At 46.3% G+C, this 23,769-nt stretch overlaps 1 protein-coding gene across 1 annotated transcript in view; it reads right to left on the bottom strand.

The window, feature by feature from the left end:
* DNAH2 (dynein axonemal heavy chain 2) overlaps positions 1–23,769 on the bottom strand; it is a 1,666,550-nt gene that overhangs the window by 624,503 nt on the left and 1,018,278 nt on the right. The window contains exon 48 of the mRNA XM_069218683.1: positions 4,634–4,725. Within this exon, the coding sequence (XP_069074784.1) occupies positions 4,634–4,725 (92 nt within the window). The remainder of the gene's footprint in view (positions 1–4,633; positions 4,726–23,769) is intronic.

Below are 23,769 nucleotides of genomic sequence, written 5' to 3'. Positions count from 1 at the left end.
TACTGGAGGTGCTCAGGGTCTTAAAGGCACAGTGCCAAATTTTGTGGTTCTGCTGTATTAACCTGCATGCAGCCTATTGGCTGATAATGCTCTATTGTTTTCAATGTAGTTTTTTCTCTTTTTTCACATGTGTTGCTGGTACTTCTTTTTCTGTGCCCGGCTATGGGGCTTCAGAAAGTTTTTCTTGTAATTATAAAGGAGAGTGTTTAAAAAAAAAAATTAAAAAAAATCCATAGAAATAAAGCATTTTAGCCTGTTTATCAACATAGTCTGCATTGCTGTTATATACATGTATACATGAATCTGGTATGAAAATTGTCTACTAAAAAATGCTATATTTTTCATATATATTTCATACTTATACATGTGTGTTTTTGTATATGCTCCGGGATCCCCGCACGGGGGTGGGAATATTCAATGTTTATGACCATTGATGAGGATCCCCTGGAAGAAAATATATCATTACATCCCCTAGACCCTTCTGTTTGCGGGGACTATAGGGTTGGTAGGTTCTCCAAGAACCAAGTTATCCAGAGCAAACAACTGAGCTGACCCATACAATGGTTTTTCATTGAATACCAAGTGCAGACCAATTCTTATAGCGAAATAGGCAGAGTGAAAAATGGGTATCAAGGGATCCTATGTGGTTCCAAAATGGGCACAAGATATAGCGTTTAGGAGCAATGGTTATTTCTACATCTCTGAATTTGTGGGTACCTGTACTAATTTATGTTCTACTATTCTATGTTTCCACAAGCCACCCGATAAAAATTGTAACTCTCTTGTATGGATAGAACTAGTGCCCCTGACAGGAAACTGACCAAAACGCAACATGAATGCAGCACATTTTTCCAACGAAAACTGACCTTTTTCCGATGTGGATAGCTCTAGATTTTGGACCCTAGCTCAGCTGGCACATTGGGAAACCTAGCCAACCTGAACATTTTTGAAAACTAGACAACTAGGAGAATCCAGGGTGGACTGACTTGCATGTCTTTCACCATATTTATTACCCAGAAACCCTTGCAAACCTCAAACTCTGACTAAAAGAACACATTTTCTCTCACATTTCTGTGCTGGAAAGTTCTGGAATGTGTGGGGAGCCACAAAATTCAAAGTGGCATTCCCCAAAGTCTCCGTATAAAAATGGTACCTCACTTGTGTGGGTAGACCTAGTGCCCGCAACAGGAAACGGCCCAAAACGTAACATGGTCGTAGCACATTTGTCCAACGAAACCTGATCCTCTTTTTCCGTTGTGGGCAGCTCTAAATTTTGGACCCTAGCTCAGCCGTCACCTAAGGAAACCTAGCCAACCTGCACATTTTTTCTTTAAACAAGACACCAAGGGGAATCCAGGATGGCATGACTTGCCTGGATCCCATTAGTACTTACACACAATGCCCTGCAAACCTCCAACTTTGCCTGAAATCACACATTTTGTGGATTCCGGAAGTTTCCATCACAGAATTGTAGAGAAAATTAGTGACTTCAGTCAAAGTTGGATGTGTTCAGTGCATTTTAGGTACTGAAATAGTGTGGAGCATGTGAAGCACATCAACCTGGACTTCCCCATAAATCTATTTTTCAGAAGTGTTTGGGTCTGCTAGGCTTTTCCAGGCAGCAGTCTAGCCAAGCCCAAAAAGTGCAGCCATTCACTATTGCAAGTGGGATGATATTGGGAGTTAGTCAAGCTCTCCTGGCCCATATGTAAAATCAACACCCAAAAAAGACAAATGTCATCTTGCTTGCCATTGGAAGGAGATGCTTTAGTTCGCAGAGGGAGCAGAAGGACTGGTGCCCCCTTCAGTTAGGTGGCGGCATAACCATGCCCATGGTGGTGGGCAGCACTCAACCCTCTTTCTTTTGAAAAAATTATTCCCAGTGTCCAGTGGCCTTTCTGTCTCCTCAATGGGGTAGATTAGGGATAATTACCCCCATCTGACCCCCAGGGGGACAGAAAGACTGCCCATTTTTTCAGGGGTGGGGGCATTGTCATGCCCATTCTGTGAAGCTCCCATCCCTAGACTTTCCTAAAAAAATAATAATAATAATAATAATAATAATAATCATCCCTGGTGCCTAGTGGGTGCAGTACCGCCTCTCCCATTGCTATCTTAGTTTTTAACTGGAAGGTGTGTGTTGTAGTCCAAGTCACTGCTCTCCATATAAGAAGAAAGGGCATCCCAGCAAAGATTGCAGCAGCAGCAGATATGCTGTTAGTTGAATACACCCGAAGCTTGTGCCTGAGTGGTCACTAATCTTTTGTACTGCACAAAGAGATACAGTTATCTAACCTGCTTTGCACTGTTTTGTGAAAGGGGAAAACTTGTTGGAATTTCCATAAGAAACCAATTACTTTCCTTTGTTCTACCAATGTAAAATTTCAAACAACGTTTGAGGTCCAAGGAATGAAGAGACCTTTCTACAGCTGTAGATGGTTGTAGAAAAAATATAATTAAATAAATCTTCTTTTTCTAATGTAATGATGTTGGTGCAGTAGGTATGAATTTAGGATTTGTAAAAATAGGCACTTCACTATTATCAAACTTTAGGTAAGGGAGGAGGAAAAATCTAGATTTCATTAATGCTGTTGTACATTGTGTTACTAACAGAAACACAGTTTTCAATTAAATCATTTTGAGAAAGGCCTAATGTATAGACCTGAATGGTTCTTCTATAATAGCAGGTGATATTTTTGCTAGAGGAGGAAAGGTGTACAAAGTTCTTCTCATAAATGTGTTAACTACTTTAGCTAGGAATAAAAAGGTGTGGGTGGAGTCCTGTGGTATCTTGATTAACCATGAGGTGTACCATCATGGAAGAATATTGTGAACCTGACTCTAATAGGGGGTTAAACGAACGGCAATATCTCACATGGACACATCAAATGGGGACCAATATCTGTAGGTGAAATGAAAATGTACCATCATTTCCATTTCAGGGAATAGGCCTTCACTGTGGAAGCAGCTCTGGCTGACTGAATAATCTTTTTACAATCTGATGGAATTTCAAAGAGGCCATGCTCTAGGTCTGCAGAAACTCAGGCAGTGAGATGCAGGGTGGCTCAGTTGTGATGTAATACTTGCCCCTGATCCTTGGACAGAAGAACTGATTCTGGTTTGAACTGGATCAGTGTCTCCATCAACCAGAGCTCTGTCACCAAAACTGTCTGGATCACGCTGGAGTAGTCCGCATCAGCGTGCACTCTTATTTTCAAATTCCAAAGAACCCTCACAACCAGTGATATTAGGGACAAAAGTACATGCAAATATCTCTGACCAAGGAGTTGAAAATGATTCACCCTAGGTACCGAGAAACAACTGCCTGTGTGGCTTTAGCATTTAGAGTTCTTCAGTGTGGTGAAGAGAACCGAAAGAGGCATGCTGAACCTCTGAAATCTCAATTCTAGTTGTCTTGATGTCAGCTCTTATTATTGGCAGTCCACATTTCCATTTAAAGATTCTGCAATAATATTGTCATGTGAAACTCAGTGTCAAAGCCGCTGAATTTCCTGTGACAGTTTTTTGATTTTGGTCCTCCTCCTTGTCTTATGTAATACAGGGTGATCATACTGTCTGTTCTTATAATTTCCTCTTGTTGTGAGATCAGCAGCAGTACAGCCGTCATGGCCTTCCTGACTGCTCTGAATTCAAGGATGTTTACATGTAGATTTTACTTGAGGGGACCAAAGACCCCTGAGGTACAGGTTTTGTATTTGTGCAGCCAAGCCTTTTTATTATGAGATGAAATTGCGGTTGCACATCAGAAAGATTAGGCCCTGAATATATATTTCTATGTACATTAACCAAACCAAAGTTTGTCTGGTCTCCATAGTTATCAAAATGTATCCATTCTGTTGCCTTGAGATCTGCTTCCACTGTAGATCCCAGTTGATACTGCAGGGTCTGCTTTTTCAAATGACACAGCAAAATGAACGGGCTATACAGGAAGCCATTCCTAGTAAAACTCTGTATTTTTTTATTGTCACGTGTGATTGCTTTGATGTCCTGGACCAGATTTATTAATGTTCCCCATTTTCTTGGGACAGTTAAGTCTTTAAGTTATCATTGTAGGTGTTTGGCCCTAAAAAATAAAATCTGCCTCACAAGAGTATTGATTCTCTAGCCTCTATCTTTAATAGTTTCACATCCATCTCCCACCCGCCATTCCTGAGTCTGCCAGTAACTCATTAAAACAAACAACAGAATCGGACAGCTGCTGCCTCAGAGGAGGGCTGAAACTCTGTGCCCTCTCCGCCTTAATGGGCTTCGGGTCATAAACTGAGGTGGATGAACTTCTAGTAGTCTATCCATGCTTTCAATGTTATTTGCAGAAAAGTAATACTGCAGTGTTAACCTGGACTACCAACGGTCCAAGTCTGAAGTCTGGGAATATGTCAAGCATGTGATATATGAGGGGTCCAAAGCTGGAGAACACCATATTTGAAATCAATACTTTTATGCAGATAGAGTTACACCAATATGAGGATGTACAGAAAGATGATGGCCGTAAACATAGTTTAAACATACTTACAACCAGATTATGTGCATGGAAAGAGTTTCAACAAACGATAAAGGCCTTTAACATAAATACAATCAAGTTGTTCTCATATCAGAAGGATAGGTCACTTACTTAGGAGGGTACCTCCAACCCTTGGGCAACTTATCTTCAAAGGAGGCCCAAGTCTTCGTCTTGGGGTCCACATAATATTCATAAACTGTGTCCTACAGAGAAAGAAAAACATGCGTGAACAACCACAAACGTTGGTGATATGTACCTTTTTTACATATAATATATTCTATAAAGTGTAAGATAGGAAGTTAACAACACTCCATTGATAGGCAGCATTATTTGATGACACATCATTGGTACTGAACCTGTCAAAAAGAGGGGCACCACTCTGCATATGAGTAATATCAAACCTACTGCTAGTAATATTCCCTTACTTCCACCCATCATCATATTCCAACATTGTGAATGCTTAACTCTTACTTACAGTCTATATCTAAGGGTTTAGCAGTTGAAAGAGTTGGGTAGTCAAAGTGTTGATGGACTACCACTGATGAAAAAAATTGTACTGAGAATAAGGTTTACTTTTCTGGTATTAATCATTGTTATTGTTCACAAAACATAAAATGCTCATGAACCTTATTATCAGGAATGTGAAGACCAAGTTACTTTTCTTTGGTAATGCTATTTCTAGTGGATACCTTATCTAACCACAGACTCCTCCACTTATGAATATCACCAGGAGAAAGACTGGATTCGGATATTTGTCAGCATTGTTCCTGCATGGCAATAGGTGGTGTTGTGCAGCCCCACTTATGCTTTGTCCTGCCCTGGAACTGATGCCGGCGCAGCATATATACACTGCCTCATGTGTTGATGTCAGTTTCTTGACTCTGTTCACGCTGTTCGAGACAGAGCTAATTAACTGATCAGATATGAAAGTGTGTAGATCTCTAATCTGGAATCAATCAATCAATGAGGATTTATAAAGGGAGGCAAATCACCTGTGAGGGTCTCAAGGTGATGCTTTGGATGGTGAAAAGAGTTAATTCCACAGAATGGGAAAGAAGGAGGGCAGTGAGGAATTCGCAGCAAGATATGGTATTCACCACAACGAGCATTACTGAAGATAAGTAATTTGTTCTTCTGATGGATACGTCTAACCACAGGTTCCTCACTTTGTGAATGGACACCAAAGGAGTACCTCCACAAGTGGTGAGTCTGTGGAATGGCTCACACCGGAACATCCTGCAGGAGTGAGTGAACAAAGTGCCCTTCCCCAAAACCTGGCTATCAAGTCAGCAGTGCTTTGTGAATGTATGGAGTGATGCATACGTCGCAGCATGAAAGCAGTCCAGAATAGGGAGTCTAATTGCCAACGCAATGGTAATAGCCTTAGCTTTGTTCGAATGAGCTCCCAGACCATCTGGGGGGTGCCTTTTAGCCAATGTGTAGAAGATCCTCATCAAGAGGACTACCCACCTTGATGTGGTCCTTGCTGTACCTTTTTTTGTTCCAGTGAACCCCACAAAGAGCTGATCATACATCCAATGGTCTTTCGTACAATCGTAAAAGTTCAAAGCTCTTTTGAGGTCCAAGCAGTGGAGTCTCTCCTCCACTTTTGAGAGGTAAGGCGCAGCAAAGAATGCTGTAAGGGTGATGGATTTATGCACATCAAAAGGTGTCACAATTTTCTGCAAACATGCGGCTGTAGACCACAACACCAGTTAGTCCAGAAAAAAAGGTGGTGTACTGTAGGCAGACAGACCAAGCTTACAGCTCACTCATGTCACAAGCTGAGGTTATTTCTGAAGGAAGAGTGTATTAGGAGTCAGGAAACTCAAAAGACAGATGTGCAATGGCTGAAGAGAGTACACACCAGGAAGGTGAGAATCAAATTAGGATGCCTCTGTGGCATTACAAAAGGTTTGGGTAGAAACATATAGACCAGACCTTTAAGGAAATGCATCACAATAGGTGATATAAACAAGAACAACTGGTCGAGTAAACATAAAAAGACCGAAAGGGTTGACACACAACCTTTAGCTGAGCCCCCGGCAAGTCTTGGCTGGGCTAAAGACAGCACAAAACACAGAATATCCAACAACATTGCTTGTAATGGTTGGAGTAAACTGCACCAGGCTACAAACTTCTCCTACCATCCAACGTAAATAGTCTTCGCAGATGGATGCCTGGCTGATAAAATTACATCAACAACATGAGGGGGATCGAATGAGTCAACTGTTGCCACTCAATCTTCACATATGGAGGTGTGAATTTGGCAGGCTTGAGTAAAGGACCACGCCATTGTGCTGTGACAGAAGACGTCCTGACATGGAGGCCTGATTAAAGGACAGATGCTCGGGCCCAGAAATTCCAGGCACTACACTCTCCTGGCCCAATTCGGAGTCAATAGAAAGACCTGGATCCAGTCGTTCCCGATCTGATTCTGAACTCGGGGCAGGAATGGCAGCTACCAGAAGGCATACAGAAGTCCTGCGCTCCATTTTGAGAGGAATGTTACTCAGAGAAAGCATTCTTGGGAACTCTGAATATTAAATATGTTCACAATGCATATTCTCTGCACTGGAGAAGAGATCTGACCAGGGTTCTCTTGGTTGCTGGAAGACAGCCTGTACCACGTCTGGGTGAAGTTGCCATTCATGGTCCGTGAGGCATCACTGACTAAGTTCATCCACCCTGGCGTTTAAAGATTCCCCCAGGTGGTTCACAACCAGGGACATGTTCTACCGATTCAGGCAGCTCCAGAGGCACAGAATCCAAGATCCTACTCTAACCTGCTTGTTGTACTACCACATGGTGGTGGTGCTATTCATGAGCACCTGAACCAGCCTCCTTTGATGCCCAGTGGAAAGGCCTTCAACGACAATCAAATGGCCCACAACTCCCCCCCCAAAAAAATTGGAGGCAGGTATCCGCTGGAGACCAGAGATTTCTGATCTTCACCTCTCCCAGATGAGCTTCCCAACTCAAAAGCGACATGTCTGTCACCACTGTCAACTCTGGGTGGAGTAAGGCAAGGGGTCTGCTGCTGGTCCATTTGAGGTTGAACAGCCATCACTGTAGGTCTTCTGCAGTCTCATCCGAAACCTGGATGAAATCCGACAGGTTATTTAGGTGCTGAGCCCACAGAGACTTCAGATACCACTGCACAGCCTGCATGAGCCACCTGGCGTAATCCTTTAGCAGGATGCCAAGAGGTATCAGAGCCACTCTCACTGAGATCCAGCACTGAGGCTGAAACATCAGAATCATAGCCCGAATGTCCTGGATTCACTGATCTGGAGGGAAGGCCCAAAACTGTACCATAATCAGAACAGCTCTGAAGATGTGCTGCAACCACCTTCATCACTTTTGTGAACACCTGAGGGGCACTGGTAAGGCCAAAAAGGAGCATCTAACACTGAAAATCCTCCTGACCCTCCTGCAGGTCCAGCACCACCATCCAGTCTTCAGGATCCAAGGCAGATAGCATTTGGGTCAATGTGAGCACCTTGAATTTGCTCTTTTTTAGTTAAAAAAAAAAGTGAGGGTGGAGGTCTAAAACAGAACGGAGGCATCCATCCTTCTTTGGCACCAGAAAATAAAAGGTGTAACATCTAGTCCATATCTATGGCTCATTTGTCCAAAAGAGCCTGGAGTTCCAACTGCAAAATTAAAAAATGGATCTCTGACAGCCATTCTGTTGTAGAGGGAATGTGTGGCAGAACTGAAAGCAATTACCTTGCTGTACTACTTGAAGCACCCATATGTTGGATGTGATGCTCTGCCACCCATGAAGGTAATATCTTGGCTCCAAAAGGTTGGCCATGTGCGACAGAGGGCAAGTTAAAATGGTTTGGTGGAGGTAGTGGGGAAGGAGCTAGGGGGTTTCAGGGTGATGGACTGGGTAATGTGTTGTTCTTCAGGGCCTCGATCCAATTCTCAAAAGGACTGGGGGAGCCATCTTTGCAACAAGCCCCTTCCAAAGAACGGAAAGGGGTAAAACTGTTGAGGATACTGACACATGGGAGTGGAAAGGCTAGGGGAGTGGGTTATGGCCCTCCTTCCCTCGAAGAACTCCAGTACTGAGTATGTCTTGTTTTCAAAGAGACAGGTGCCATCAAATTGCACGTTCAAAAGTAATGCAGGAATGTCACTTGAGAAGTTTGTGGATATCATCCAAGCATGGCAAGATATTGACAACCATATCCTACAACTCATACTAGTAGCATCGCAGAAGGCAACTACCACTAACTGAACAAAGGGCTAGGCTAGCTGAGAACATCCTTTTCCCAAATGCCTCCAAACATTTTGATTACCTCTCTGGAGGTGCAGTAGGGAATCAGTGAGGGTGGAGTGTACTCGACGACACCTGAAGATCACCAAGCTTTCAGGCATAGGGTGTTGCAAAAGGAAGAGAGAATCCCTGTAGGAAAGGACCCTTTTTGGCATGCTTAGCCCTCACCTTTTGCCTAGTATCTGATGTGATCCTGACTTTAGGTGCACTGGTTCCCTCCTAACCAGGTCCCCAGTGCCAGAGCTCTTTCCCAAAATTGCCCAGTTGTTCTCCATAATTGGCACTCTCTTTAGCACCCTCTGTAAGTCTCTAGTACATGGTACCCCTGGTACCTGGGGCTTAGGGTACTAAGGCCCCTGAGGGCTGCAGTACCAGCTGTGCCACCCCCAGGAACTCCTCACCAAACCCACACAGAGCTGCCACTGAAGACTGCGTGTGCAGCTAAAATTGAAAACACGACCTGTCACACACCCCTGTGTGCCAGGTCCCCTACCACTGCATGTGCCAGTTGTAAGTCACCCCAAAGTCAGGGTGCATCAGTACACATGAGGGCATATATGCATGAGAAGATATGCCCCTGCTATGTCTCTGTCGATTTTTAGACATAGGGCCTCATTACGACCCTGGCGGCTGGCGGTAACACTGCCAACAGGCTGGCGGTGTACCATCAGCGGATTATGACCGTGGCGCATTAGCCCTTGTGGGACGCATGGATTAGTTACTTACCTGTAAATCCTAGTTCTCTTCCAGGGGTATCCTCATCAAAGTCATAAACATTGAATATTCCCGCCCTTGTGCGGGGACCCCGGAGCATATATATATAAAATACATACATATTATCATGTGTAAAACAGCAATGCAGGCTATAATCATAAATAGGCTAAAATGCTTTATTTCTATGCAAGTTTTTTTTTTTTTTTTTTTTTTTTTTATATTATAAAATCACAATAGATCATAAATATCTACCTAAGCCCCAAAAGCTGGACTTAGGGAAGTAAACAGCAGTAAATATCAGAGAAAAATAGAAAAAACCACATTGAAAAACAATGAAGCATTCTTAGCCAATAGGCTGCATGCAGGTTAACACAGGAGAACCATAAAAACTTTGGCACCGTGCCTTTAAGACCCTGAGCACCTCCAGTATCCCACCATGCCTCAGGGGTGAAGGGAAGGTGACAGTTGGTTCACAGTTAGGTCAGTACTTTTTTACGGTGACAATCTGTGTAACTGATCAGAAAGATAATCTGTCCTGCACTTCTAGGAGACTTAAGTCCGGGGAGGAGGGTGGGTTGTTTATGACTTTGATGAGGATACCCCTGGAAGAGAACTAGGATTTACAGGTAAGTAACTAATCCTTCTCTTCCAGGGGATCCTCATCAATAGTCATAAACATTGAATAGATTAGCAAGCCCATCCCTAAACTCTGCGGACTGTCCGAAAGAAGTGCAGGAAAGAATACATATTCATGCAAATAGATTTCTAAGAGAGGCCTGCCCCACCTGGGCATCCGCTCTTGCATCCGAGTCTAAACAGTAATGCTTAGTAAAGGTATGCACAGACTTCCATGTAGCAGCCTTACAAATCTCGGAAATTGGTACATTGTTAAGGAGGGCAGCAGTAGCCGCTTTTCCCCTTGTGGAATGCGCTTTTGGCCTAGCCAGTAATTGCTTATTAGCCAGTTTGGTAAGTGTTAACAAATCAAGACACAATCCATCTTGATATAGTTCGTTTAGACGCTGCCTCTCCTGTTCTTAAATGACCATAATTCAGAAACAAATGGTTAGAATGTCTAATCGGTTTTGTTTTGTCCAAATAGAATTTCAGCACTCTTTTTAAGTCTAAAGAATGCAATGCTTTCTCAGCCGGAGTCTCCGGATTGGGAAAGAAAGTCGGTAAAGATATAGTCTGATTGATATGGAATTCTGACACCACCTTCGGAAGGAAAGATGGGTGAGTTCGCAGAACCACTCTATTATCGTGAAAAACCGTGTACGGTTCTCTGCAAGACAGAGCCTGAATTTCGCTGACCCTCCTCGCTGAAGTAATGGCCACCAAAAAAGCCGTCTTCCACGTAAGGTGCTGTAAAGAGGCCTTGTGGATAGGTTCAAAGGGAGGGCCCATAAGTTTTGACAGAACTACATTCAGTTCCCATGGAGGAGAAAATCTCCGAATGGGAGGAAAAACCTTTTTCAAGCCTTCTAAAAAATCCTTGACTACAGGTATCGTAAAGAAGGATTCCTGAGAAGGCGACTTACGATACGGTGTAATTGCAGATAAATGAACCTTAATAGAAGATACCTGCAGACCAGACTTCGCCAGATGAAGTAAATAGGATAGTATGACGTCCTCCTGAGCTCGTATGGGATTTATACCTTGTTGAGAGCACCAGATGTAAAATCTCTTCCACTTAAAAGCGTAAGAACGCCGCGTGGAAGGTCGTTTTGACTCTTTCAAGATGCTCATGCACTCCTGTGAGAGCCCTAGGTGCCCATACTGTAGGAATTCAGGAGCCATGCTGTCAAGCTCAGAGAGGGAAGGTTGGGATGTAGGATTCTGCCTTCCATTCTGCTCAGGAGATCCGGTCTGCACGGCAACCTCCTGTGAGGTCTTTCCGATAAGTTGAGTAGGTCCGTGTACCAGAATTGGCGGGGCCATTGTGGCGCTATCAGAATCATTCTGGTTCTGGAGTTGTAAAATTTGTTGATTACTGCCGGTATGAGGGGAATCGGTGGAAAGGCGTAGAGAAATGTCCCTGACCAGTTGATCAACAGGGCATTCCCTTGAGATCCCGGACGGCAGAACCTGGACGCGAAGTCTGGGCATTTTTTGTTTGTTTCGTCTGCAAAGAGATCCAACTGAGGTCGACCCCATTGACCGAAGATGTCCTCGACGACTTCGTCGTGTAGCACCCAGTCGTGCGCGTCTTCCAGATGTCTGCTCAGGAAATCTGCCTCTACGTTTTGCTGACCTGGCAGGTGTACCGCTGTGATAGACATTCCCCTGGCCAGGAGCCAATGCCATATCGTTTGGGATTCTCGAGACAGAGGTAGTGATCTTGTTCCCCCCTGTTTGTTCAGGTAATACATTGTGGTTGTATTGTCTGTCTGAACTAGGATAGATTTCCCCTGAACCAATGGAGAGAAAGATTTGAGAGCCAGATGGACTGCTCTGAGTTCCAGTAGATTTATGTGATAGTTCTTTTCCTTGTCGGACCACAGACCCTGAGCTTGGAAGGAACCCAGATGAGAACCCCAACCCTGAAGAGACGCATCCGTTACCAGAGTGTCGACTGGAATTGTCTGGTGAAACGGAGAACCTATCGACAGGTGAGGTCTGTGCATCCACCATTGTAGTGATTGAAAAGCCACTGCTGGTAGTCGAACTCTGTCCTCCCAGTGACCAGTCTTTTGGCTCCAATTGTTCTCTAATGCCTCCTGAAGGGGCTTCATGCGTAGCCTGGCATTCGGGACAATGAAGATGCATGAAGCCATGGAGCCCAGAAGCGATGTCACCTGACGAGCTGTAGGTGCATCGGCTGTTAATAGATGTTGACACTTCCTGTGGATTGATAAAAGTCGTTCCTCCGAAGGATACACTCTTTGGAGCTCTGTGTTTAGTATCGCTCCCAGGTAGTGGAGGTTTTGTGTTGGAATCAAGGTTGACTTGTCGTGGTTGATTTGAAGACCTAGAGACTCGAAAGTTCTTAGAACGATATCTCGATGTTTTCTCGCCTGATCCGGAGATGAGGCCTTCACTAGCCAGTCGTCCAGGTAGGGGTAGACGAATATTTTTTGTCTTCGAAGGTGTGCCGCTACCACTGCTACACATTTTGAAAAGACTCGGGGTGCAGACTTCAGGCCGAATGGAAGGACTCTGAATTGGTAGTGCTGTGACGCTATCTGGAAACGTAAAAATTTCCGATGTTTGGTTGCTATTGGGATGTGAAAATATGCATCCTGTAGGTCGATGGAGCACATCCAGTCTCCCTGATGCAGTTGCGGGACAATCTGGTGAAGGGCTAGCATCCTGAACTTTTGTTTTCTTATGTACTTGTTCAGGAGCCGTAAGTCCAGAATTGGTCTGAAGAGGCCCTGTTGACCTTTTTTCGCCACCAGAAAGTAACGGGAGTACACCCCTTTTCCTTTTTGTGCCGGAGGAACCTTTTCTACAGCTTTCTTTTGTAGGAGTGCGAGAACTTCCTTGCGTAGCAGGCTGAGATGAGAAGGAAAACACCTTGCTGGCGGCAAGTGTGGAGGAGGTTTTTTGAAAAGGAGAGAATAGCCATGTTCGACAATATTGAGCACCCATTTGTCTTTTGTGATTGAGTGACACTCGCGAAGATGATGCGTAACACTTCCCCCCACCGGAGTGGTGCACAGTGCTGAGGGAAGCAATGCCTCATTGCTTTGATGGTGTCTTTGCTGTAGACTGTTGAGGTCTACTTGACCCTCTGTCTCTTGTGGGTCTACGTGCCTGAAACAGGGGACGTCCCTGTCGTTGTTGTGGCCTTTGAGACCAGTGAGGGGTTTGAACCCTCTGCTGGAATGGTCGTCTGTCATACGGCCTGTACCTCCGCCTGAAGTCTTTTTTACGTTCCAGGCCCACTGCCCTCATCGTGTCGACTTCCGTTTTCATTCGGGCCATCTCTTCATCTGCGTGGGTACCGAACAACGAACTCCCGCTGAATGGGAGGTTCAAAATGCGCTGCTGTGCTTCCTGTTTCAGACCCGTGAGCCGTAGCCAGGAAGACCTCCTAGCGCAGATTCCGTGCGCATACCCATGCGCAGCCAAATCCGCCCCGTCCGCCGCCGCGCTGATGACCTGGTTAGATACTAGGCCCCCTTCCTGCAAGATTTCCTGGAAGTCCTGTCTATCTTCCCTGGGCAACTTTTCTGTAAATCTGTGGAGAGAGTCCCACAGAGAGCGGTCATATCTGCCCAGAAGTGCTGAGGCGCTGGAGACCTTCATAGCAGATGCCGCCGTACCGCACATCTTTCTCCCCAGAGAGTCTAGGTGTCTGCTCTCCTTATCCGGGGGGACTGTGGAAGATGATGCCACAGAGTGTGTTTTTCTGGCTGCGGCTAAGATCACAGAGTCCGGTGGCGGATCCTTCCGCAGGAATAAAGGATCTTGTTCCGGAGCTTTGTATTTCTTTTGAATCCTAGCCGGGGCAGACTTGAGAGTGGCTGGTGACAGAAAAGTGTCCATAGTCGGTTGCAGCAAACCCGGTACTAGTGGCAGCAGTTTTCTCGAGACTGATCTGTGTTGTAGGGTCTCAAAGATAACTGAGGATGAGGTGGCCGGCTCTGGTACCTCAATATTTAGTTTCTGCGCTCCCCTTAGAAGAACCTCATTAAAAGTGGTGATATCATCCACCGGGGAAATCCTAGCAGGTGGAGAATCTGTGAGTGTGGGGGAGTAGCGCCCCACAGACGATCCTGAAGAAGACCAAGAAGGTGATCTTCTGCGTGGTGTTCGTGACCTGGTTCTCCTTCGGGAACGGGACCTGCTCCGAGAGGCTGTAGCAGAGTGTGCAGGTCTTGTGGTCGGCTGACGAGAAGCAGAACGAGCCCGTCCTGCTCTAGCTGTAGGCGATGGCGTTCTCGGTAATGAGGCAGTAGGAGAATACATCCTCGAGTATTGTGAATCCGGGGATGCTGTGATGGGAGAAACATGCCCCGATGCTCTGGAATGGGATGATGCACTCCTTATAGAGACCACCGGTGAGGGAGCTTTGTCCGCTGGCTCTGCTGCCTGTGACACAGCTGAAGGTTGTGTCGACGTCGATTGTATCCTCGACGTCGAAGGTTGCGATGGCTGGTCTGCTCTCGACGTCGAATGTCCTGACGTCGGAGGTCTTGCCGTCGAGTGTCTTGACGCCGATCGCCTATCACGGGACCTGGACCTACTCGCCGTCGTGCGTCTCGACGTCGAGTGGCGAGTGGTCGACGGCGGATGTTCATGCCGTCGAGGTGTTTTTGGTGTCGTGTCCTTCGACGCCAAGGGGTGAGACGTTCTCAACGGCGAACGGGAGCGCCGGAGATGACTCGACGCCGAACGGCGGCCTGCCGTCGACGGAGATGTACCCCTGTGTCCATGCTTCGACGTTTTGTCCCTCGACGTCGGTCTGGTCGCCGTCGACGGCGATCTATGCCGGTGAGACGGTGGTGCCGATGACGTCGATGGAGAACAAACAGGTACAATCCTACCTGTCGACGTCGATCGGGCCATTCCTTCTGCTGTAGGTCTGGGAAGTGAAGAGGATGTTGACTTTTTCCTCTCCTGAAGCCCATGTAGCCTGATCTTCTCTCTGTCTTTGAGAGTCCTCCTTGACATGTTCTTACAATACTTGCAGGTGTCAGGACAGTGACTCTGTGGCAGGCAGACAATACACAGAGAGTGTGGGTCTGACTGGGCTTTCTTCTTCCCACAAGAGGGACATTTTACAAAAAGAGAAGGCATTTTTCTGTCAGAAAAAACCTTCCTAGCTCAGACAAAGATATTACTTGTCGAGTGAAAAGTGAAAAACGCTTTTTTAAAGAATTTTTCTGAGGAAAACTCAGAAAAACTGAGAGCTCAATGCTCCAGGATCCTCTCAGAAGAAGCCGGAAAAAAGAACTGACCTAACTGTGAACCAACTGTCACCTTCCCTTCACCCCTGAGGCATGGTGGGATACTGGAGGTGCTCAGGGTCTTAAAGGCACGGTGCCAAAGTTTTTATGGTTCTCCTGTGTTAACCTGCATGCAGCCTATTGGCTAAGAATGCTTCATTGTTTTTCAATGTGGTTTTTTCTATTTTTCTCTGATATTTACTGCTGTTTACTTCCCTAAGTCCAGCTTTTGGGGCTTAGGTAGATATTTATGATCTATTGTGATTTTATAATATAAAAAAAAAAAAAAAAAAAAAAAAAACTTGCATAGAAATAAAGCATTTTAGCCTATTTATGATTATAGCCTGCATTGCTGTTTTACACATGATAATATGTATGTATTTTATATATATATGCTCCGGGGTCCCCGCACAAGGGCGGGAATATTCAATGTTTATGACTATTGATGAGGATCCCCTGGAAGAGAACTGTTGTTACTATGTAGCGAGGTACCTGTGGAAGAAATGTAAGGCCGCTGGACAAGTTGGTCGGTCTCGCCCACCAAGACATGGCAGCTCCTCTTGCTGGTGTGATGAGAATTTGGTCCTCGAAGGTGCCCTGCACCGGAAGCCACTGAGCATCCAGTTGCTCCTGTAGAGGTCGCATACGTAGTCGGCAATTTGGGATCAGCGGAATAAATGACGAGATCATTTCCATTAATTGTCGAGAGCTTGTGGGCCAAGCTGGACAGTTTTTGTTTTCTCTCTTGAGACGGGTATGCCTTGCTTTGGATAGTATCCAGTATTGCCCCCAAGAAATTCAGTTTCTGCGTGGGGTGAACGTGTGACTTGTGATAATTGATGGTAAGACCGAGATCCTCGAACAACTGGAGGCAAACGGTTATATGGTGTACCACCTGAGCTCTTGAGGATGCCTTGATGAGCCAGTCGTCGAGATAGGGGAAAACCTGCATGCCCAACTGGCGTGGGTGAGCTGCAACTGGAGCTAACATCTTTGTAAATATTCTGGGGGCCGACTTTAATCCGAAAGGGAGGATACAAAAATGCAGATGCATACCAGCTACCCTGAACCTGAGAAATTTGCGATAGTTTCGATGTATTGGGATGTGGAAATACGCTTCCTCGATGTCTAGGGATGTCATGTGATCTCCTGAATTCAAGAGGCGTAGGATGTCCTGTAGCGTTACCATATGGAACGACTGCTTCTTCAGGAACTTGTTTAAGGATCTTAAGTCTCGAATGGGGCGCCAATTTCCTAAAGGCTTCTTTACTAGAAAGAAGCGTGAATAGAATCTGTGGTTCCTGTGAAGAGTTGGAACAAGTTCTATTGCCCCTTTGCGCAACATCACATACACTTCTTTGAGGAGTTGTTTTAATCGTGGAGGTGGCGCACCTGACAAAGGGATATTTGGTGGTTTCTGTATGAACTCCAGAATATGCCCTTTGGCCACTATATCCAGCACCCACTTGTCAGATGTTATGCTTGACCACCGAAGAAGTGACGAGTGATGCGACCCCCAATTTTGGACATCTGGGTGGTGTTGGTAGCTGGTATGGCTGTCTGGTCATTGCTTTCTGCCCGTTTCCCTGCCACTGGCAACGGATCTTCCCTTTGCGGGGTGTCTATAAGCAGGGGTAGGTGGCAACCGATAGTGCTGCTGATGCTGTCAATACTGTGGTCAGAGTCCTGCTGGAGATGACTGGTACTGTGGTCTATAATGCTGGAAACACCACGAAAGGAGTAACTTCCTCTACCTCTCGCACCTCGAAATGGCTGTTTCTTGTACTGTAACGTACCAGGGGATTTCGCTGTATCTGTATCGACCTTTATGGATTGTAGCATCTCATCTACATGCTTCCCGAAGAGGCTTTCCCCATCAAACGCCATGTCCAGAATTGTACTCTGAACATCTGGGCAAAATGGAAGTAGACTTCAGCGATCCCTGACTACGCAAAACCACTACACCTGCCTGAAACCTGTCAGTGAAATTTCAACTGCACAGTCGATGACTTCACCTGCAATTCGCTCACCCTCCTGTAACACCTTCTTTGCCTCCAGTTTGGCATCCTCAGGCAAAAGGTCTACATAAGAAGACAAGTCTGCCCACATTTGGCGGTCATACCTGCCCAGGATGGCCAACGAGTTAGCCGCCTTCACTGTAATCGCTGCAACAGAGGAGAATTTATTTCCAATGTTGTCCAAACGCCGCCCCTCTCTGTCTGTGGGTGATGTGATTGGCGATGAAGGATTCTTTGAGCAACGTTGCGCCGCCTGAGATATGACAGAATCTGGCTTCGGTTGGGTTACTATGCAGGCTGGAGTGTTTTCCGAGGCTTTATATTTCTTTTCCAGCCGTGGCATCTGGGAAGGTATTGTAGCTGGATTTTTCATCGCCTTCAATCCTTCCTGCCATAAAAAATCCACTATATGAATAGCCCTAACCGACTTCTTTGATGGCTCTTTAAAGTTGTATAGGAAACAATCAGTTTCCTGGGAAATAATGGGTAGCTCAAATCTTTTGGCCGCTCTTTCCATCAAATTATGAAAGCCCCTTATGTCCTCTGGGGGTGAATCCACTGGTCCTGCTGGTGGTGGCGACAGTGTAGGGATGAGATATTCATCCCACTCACTAGGAGTTGTCTCCGGTATCTCACCTTCTTCTCTCTCCTCATGTATGGAGTTATGATCATCCTGCGGTGGTTGAACAAACTGAATGTTTCTGTGTGGCGTCCCCGGCTAGCTGGGGACTGGGGTCTGCATATCCATCTGCGGATTATACGGCCTGGATGGAGTCGCCGGTAGTGATGGTGGAAATCTTCGATAGTAATCCTGCAACATACCCTGGAGGTCCGACACCAAAGACCTAGACATGGGAAAAGAAGCCTCCGTCTCAAACGTGGGTATGACGGATCAGGTTGGACTCTGGTTGACGAATAGTGTGCTGCTCTTGTCCATCATCATCCAGGTACTGGCATTTGACATGGAGTTGTGACGGATTACTGGCTGCACCAAACATCCCCTCATCCTGAGAATAGACGTCTTCATCATCATCCAAGAGATGCTGAGGAGGATACGGCAACACCTTGCTTGGGTAGGTATGCATCGGGAGGATTGGAGATGTCTTCTCTCCCACAGTAATGAAAGAAAGAGGAAGGAATCTTGCTGAGTCTTGCTGAGCCAAGAAATCCCCTGAAGATGGTGTTGTCGTTGACGGTTGTGCCGACAAAACTGCAGTCTTCCTCGTGGACAATTCTCCTGTCGCCGATGTCAGCGGAGTTTTTGTCATCAATAGTTTTTCCCCCGTCTACGGTTTATTCGTCGACGGTATACTCGTCGACGGTACCTTCTTCGCCCTAATCGTCTGGTGTTTTGTTGACGGGAGTACCACCATCGACGGATGCAACAAGGCCTCCGACCTCTCTCTCGTAAATTTTGGCATAATGATCGTCGTCGATGATAGTGGCGACAATGTAATAATCATCAGGGACACAACCGTGGTAAACGTCATCGTCGAAGGGCCTTTTTTGGCAGAATTTGAGAAGAATCTTCCTGGTTCTTTCCCCGGTGATAGGGACAGAGGGGCACTTTTTGGGGGTGCCTTTTTTCCCAAAGGTGTGGTAGGCTCTGAGTGAACCTTTTTTGAGAGTTTTAAGTGGGTCTCTGATCCCGAGGCAGCACTCTCTTGACATTTCTGTTTCTCCAAAGAGAGATATTTAGATTTCTTAGCCACCTTTCTCTTGGAGGCTCTGTAGGCAGTTTTTCCTCCCCTCCAGGCCTTTTTAGGGAGTGAGTAGTGTGTGATGAAGCTTCACTCTCATCAGAAGAAGGATTCTGTAGGAAGTTGGCTATGTATATACTATTTCAAAGTAAGATATAGTGTGCACAGAGTACAAGGGTTCCCCTTAGAGGTAAGATAGTGGCAAAAGTAGATAATTCTAATGCTCTATTTTGTGGTAGTGTGGTTGAGCAGTAGGCTTATCAGAGGGTAGTGTTAAGCATTTGTTGTACACACACAGGCAATAAATGAGGAACACACACTCAAAGACTTACTCCAGGCCAATAGGTTTTTATATTGAAAAATATATTTTCTTAGTTTATTTTAAGAACCACAGGTTCAAGATTTACATTAAACACTTTAAATGTAAGGTACATCACTTAGATACTTTAGGAACTTTGAATGAAAACAATATCATGTACAGTCTTTGTAAAAATGGCAATAAGCTATTTTTAAAGTGGACGCAAAAATCAGCAGTTCCTGGGGGAGGTAAGTAAAGGTTAGATTAGGAGGTAAGTAAAACACTTACAAGTCTCAGTCTTGGGGCACAGGCAGCCCACCGTTGGGGGTTCAAGACAACCCCAAAGTTACCACACCAACAGCTCTGGGCCGGTCAGGTGCAGAGGTCAAAGAGGTGCCCAAAACACATAGGCGCAAATGGAGAACAGGGGTGCTCCGGTTCCAGTCTGCCAGCAGGTAAGTACCTGAGTCCTCAGGGGGCAGACCACTGGGGTTTTGTAGAGCACTGGGGGGACTCAAGTTGGCACACAAAACACACCCTCAGCGGGACAGGGGCGGCCGGATGCAGTGTGCAAAGCAGGCGTCAGGTTTTATATAAGTTTCAATGGAGGGACCCAGAGGTCACTCTAGCCGTGCAGGCAGACACAGGGGGGGCTTCTCGGGACAGCCACCACCTGGGCAAGGCAGAGGGTCGCCTGGGGGGTCACTCCTGCATCGAAGTTCAGTTCCTTCATGTCCTGGGGGCTGCGGGTGCAATACTGGTTCCAGGCGTCGGGTCCCTTGTTACAGGCAGTCACGATCAGGGGGAGCCCCCGGATTCTCTCTGCAGTCGTCGCTGTGGGGGCTCAGGGGGGTCGTCTCTGGTTACTCACAGGCTCGCAGTCACCGGGGAGTCCTCCCTGAGGTGTTGGTTTTCTGCAGGTCGAGCCGGGGGCGTCAGGTGTAGAGTGTAGAGTCTCACGCTTCAGGCAGGAAACGTGAAGTCCTTGGAAGTTGCTTCTTTGTTGCAAAGAAGTAGCTGGTTTTGAACAGGGCCCCTGTTCATTGGTGTTTCTTGATCCTGTAGTCCAGGGCAGTCCTCTGAGGCTTCAGAGGTCGCTGGTTCCTGTCGGATGCGTTGCTGGATCAGGTTTTCGAAGTTGGAGACAGGCCGGTAGGGCTGGGGCCAAATCAGTTGTCGTCTTCCTCCTTCTCTGCAGGCTTGTAGGCCAGCAGTCCTTCTTTCTTCGGGTTGCAGGAATCTGATTTCCTGAGTTCTTGGGTTCCCCTAAATACTAAATTTAGGGGGGGGTTTAGGTCTGGGATGGCAGTAGCCAATGGCTACTGTCCTTGAGGGTGGCTACACCCTCTTTGTGCCTCCTCGCTGTGGGGAGGGGGGCACATCCCTAAGGAAATCCGCCAAAATGAAGATGGAGGATTTCTAAAGGCAGGGGTCACCTCAGCTCAGGACACCTTAGGGACGGTCCTGACTGGTGGGTAACTCCTCCTTGTTTTCTCATTATCTCCCCTGAACTTACCGCCAAAAGTGGGGGCTGTGTCCAGGGGGCGGGCATCTCCACTAGCTAGAGTGCCCAGGGGAATTATAACACAAAGCTTGAGCCTTTGAGGCTCACTGCTAGGTGTTACAGTTCCTGCAGGGGGGAGGTGTTAAGCATCTCCACCCAGTGCAGGCTTTGTTTCTGGCCTCAAAGAGCACAAAGGCTCTCACCCCAGGGGGTCAGAAACTCGTCTCTCAGCAGCAGGCTGGCACAGACCAGTCAGTCCTGCACTGAAGGATTGGGTAAAATACAGGGGGCATCTCTAAGATGCCCTCTGTGTGCATTTTTTAATAAATCCAACACTGGCATCAGTGTGGGTTTATTATTCTGGGAAGTTTGATACCAAACCTCCCAGTATTCAGTGTAGTCATTATGGAGCTGTGGCATTCGTTTTGACAAACTTCCAGACCATATACTTAATATGGCCACACTGTACTTACAATGTCTAAGAATGGACTTAGACACTGTAGAGGCTTATTGCTCATGCAGCTATGCCCTCACCTGTGGTATAGTGCACCCTGCCTTAGGGCTGTAAGGCCTGCTAGAGGGGTGACTTACCTATGCCACAGGCAGTATTTTGTAGGCATGGCATTCTGAGGGGGATGCCATGTTGACTTTTTCTTTTTCTCCCCACCAACACACACAATCTACAATTGCAGTGTGCATGTGTTAGGTGAGGGGTCCCTTAAGGTGGCACAACATATGCTGCAGCCCTTAGGGACCTTCCCAGGTCACAGGGCCCTTGGTACCACTGGTACCTTTTACAAGGGACTTATCTGTGTGCCAGGGGCGTGCCAATTGTGGAAACAATGGTACATTTTGGGTGAAAGAACACTGGTGCTGGGGCCTGGTTAGCAGGGTCCCAGCACACTTCTCAGTCAAGTCAGCATCAGTATCAGGCAGAAAGTGGGGGGTTCCTGCAACAGGGAGCCATTTTCCTACAGATTCTCCATGGCCTTCTGCTTTTGGAGCCACAACAAGTCTACCCTCTCGGTCTTTGAGGGTTTTATGACTGAAGGTGTGACAGATCTTCCAGTCCCTTACCTTGTGATCTGGATGCAGGCAGTAGATGCATTTCTTATGGGAGTCATCAATGCGAAGCCTTTTCCTCCCACAACTGCCACAGTCTCTGAAAAGTCCTTTTTTAGTCTGTTGGGACATTCTGTCCACTGAAAAGCTGGGTTCTCTGAGAGAAAATATTCCTGTCAGAAGAATAAACTTAGCAGAGCTCAGGGAGACTCCCTTCACATGACGTGCGGTAGAAAATCTGAGGGAAACAGCCTCTGTTGGGAGTGTTCTAGAGGGTGTTGACGCCTGATTGGCTGTAGCTCAAGATTGGTCCTTTTTTATAAAATAACATGGATAGGTTATAACAGTGCCTATTTGGGGCCATTAGGGCCTAGTGTGTTACACTTACTACTATATGTATTTGAAGTTACCGTGAGGCTCCCACCTCGACGACGGCGATGATTCAAGCATGTGAAACCATGAAAGATCCAATACTGGAGAAAGTGCAGGAATACACTCCTGACACAGAATGAGGCAGATGCTAGGCCCTATCACCTCATGAAGGGCATCTTGATTGAGAGCTTTTGGGCTTACTCCTGAGGAGTACAGAATCAAATTCAGGGAGACTCAAAAACCTAGAGTCGGTCCTGGTTTAATTTTGTGGATTTTTCAGTAAAGACACTATATGGCTGGTTACAAGGTAACAATATGTATGACTATGAGGGGCTTTATAATTTATTGATGAAAGAGCATCTGTTGAGTAATTATGTGCAGTTACACCGGTACCTGGTTGACCTAGGTCCACTTTCTCTTCAAGAGTTGGGGAAGATGGCAGACCACTGGGTCAAGACAAGGGTGATCAAACGTCCCCTGGTTTGGAGACAACAAAAAGGATGCCACACCCCTTCCCCCGGGAAAGAGGCTAACCAGAACAAAGATAAAAGAAAAGAGTCTTCAAAAGTCCACCAAAAACCTGCATGGTAGGGTGGGCCCCCAGACTCCTCAGAATCCAAGGGTGGGTACAAAGGGAAAAAATGAAAAACTGGGATTCCAAAAAGACTTGGGGGGTTATCCTAACTTTGGAGGAGTGTTAATCCGTCCCAAAAGTGACGGTAAAGTGACGGATATACCACCAGCCGTATTACGAGTTCCATAGGATATAATGGACTCGTAATACGGCTGGTGGTAAATCCGTCACTTTTCCGTCACTTTTGGGACAGATTAACACCTCCTCCAAAGTTAGAATAACCCCCTTGGTGCCATGACTGCAAGGCACTTAGACACCGAACTGGAGACCCTGCCTGTCCCCAAAAATAGAATGACTCTAGTGCACCTGCAGTAAATGCAGTGGTAAGTCTCCAAATAGGATTCCAGGAAGGCCCTGACTAGGTTAATGAGCCTACGAAGGCAACTGTAGTCTCACAGGGTGGGATGGATGTAGCTGCCCGGGCTGTCTGACTCAGTAATCTGGAGAAATACAGACAACAGCCACATATTAATGGGATTAAGGTTGAAGCACTGAAAGACACTGGTGCCAGTGTTACCATGGCGGCTGAGCAACTGGTGTCCTTAGGTCAATATATGACTGGTGACTTATATATAGTCCTCAATGCAGATAATCAGGCTAAGGTACATCCCATGGCGATGGTATTCTTAGAATGGGGAGGGTTGCTGGCCAGAAGAAGGTGGTGGTATCTCCTGCAAACACTGTACAGTGTCTGATAGGCAAAGATCTGGAGTCTTCATCATGGGGTGACGTCGCAAGAAAGACCCATGCAGCTATGATG

Source organism: Pleurodeles waltl, chromosome 12 (genome assembly GCF_031143425.1).
Source record: "Pleurodeles waltl isolate 20211129_DDA chromosome 12, aPleWal1.hap1.20221129, whole genome shotgun sequence".
In the NCBI taxonomy this organism is placed as follows: domain Eukaryota; kingdom Metazoa; phylum Chordata; class Amphibia; order Caudata; family Salamandridae; genus Pleurodeles; species Pleurodeles waltl.
Note: the sequence above shows the minus strand (reverse complement) of the source record. Positions and strands in the feature narration are given on the sequence as shown.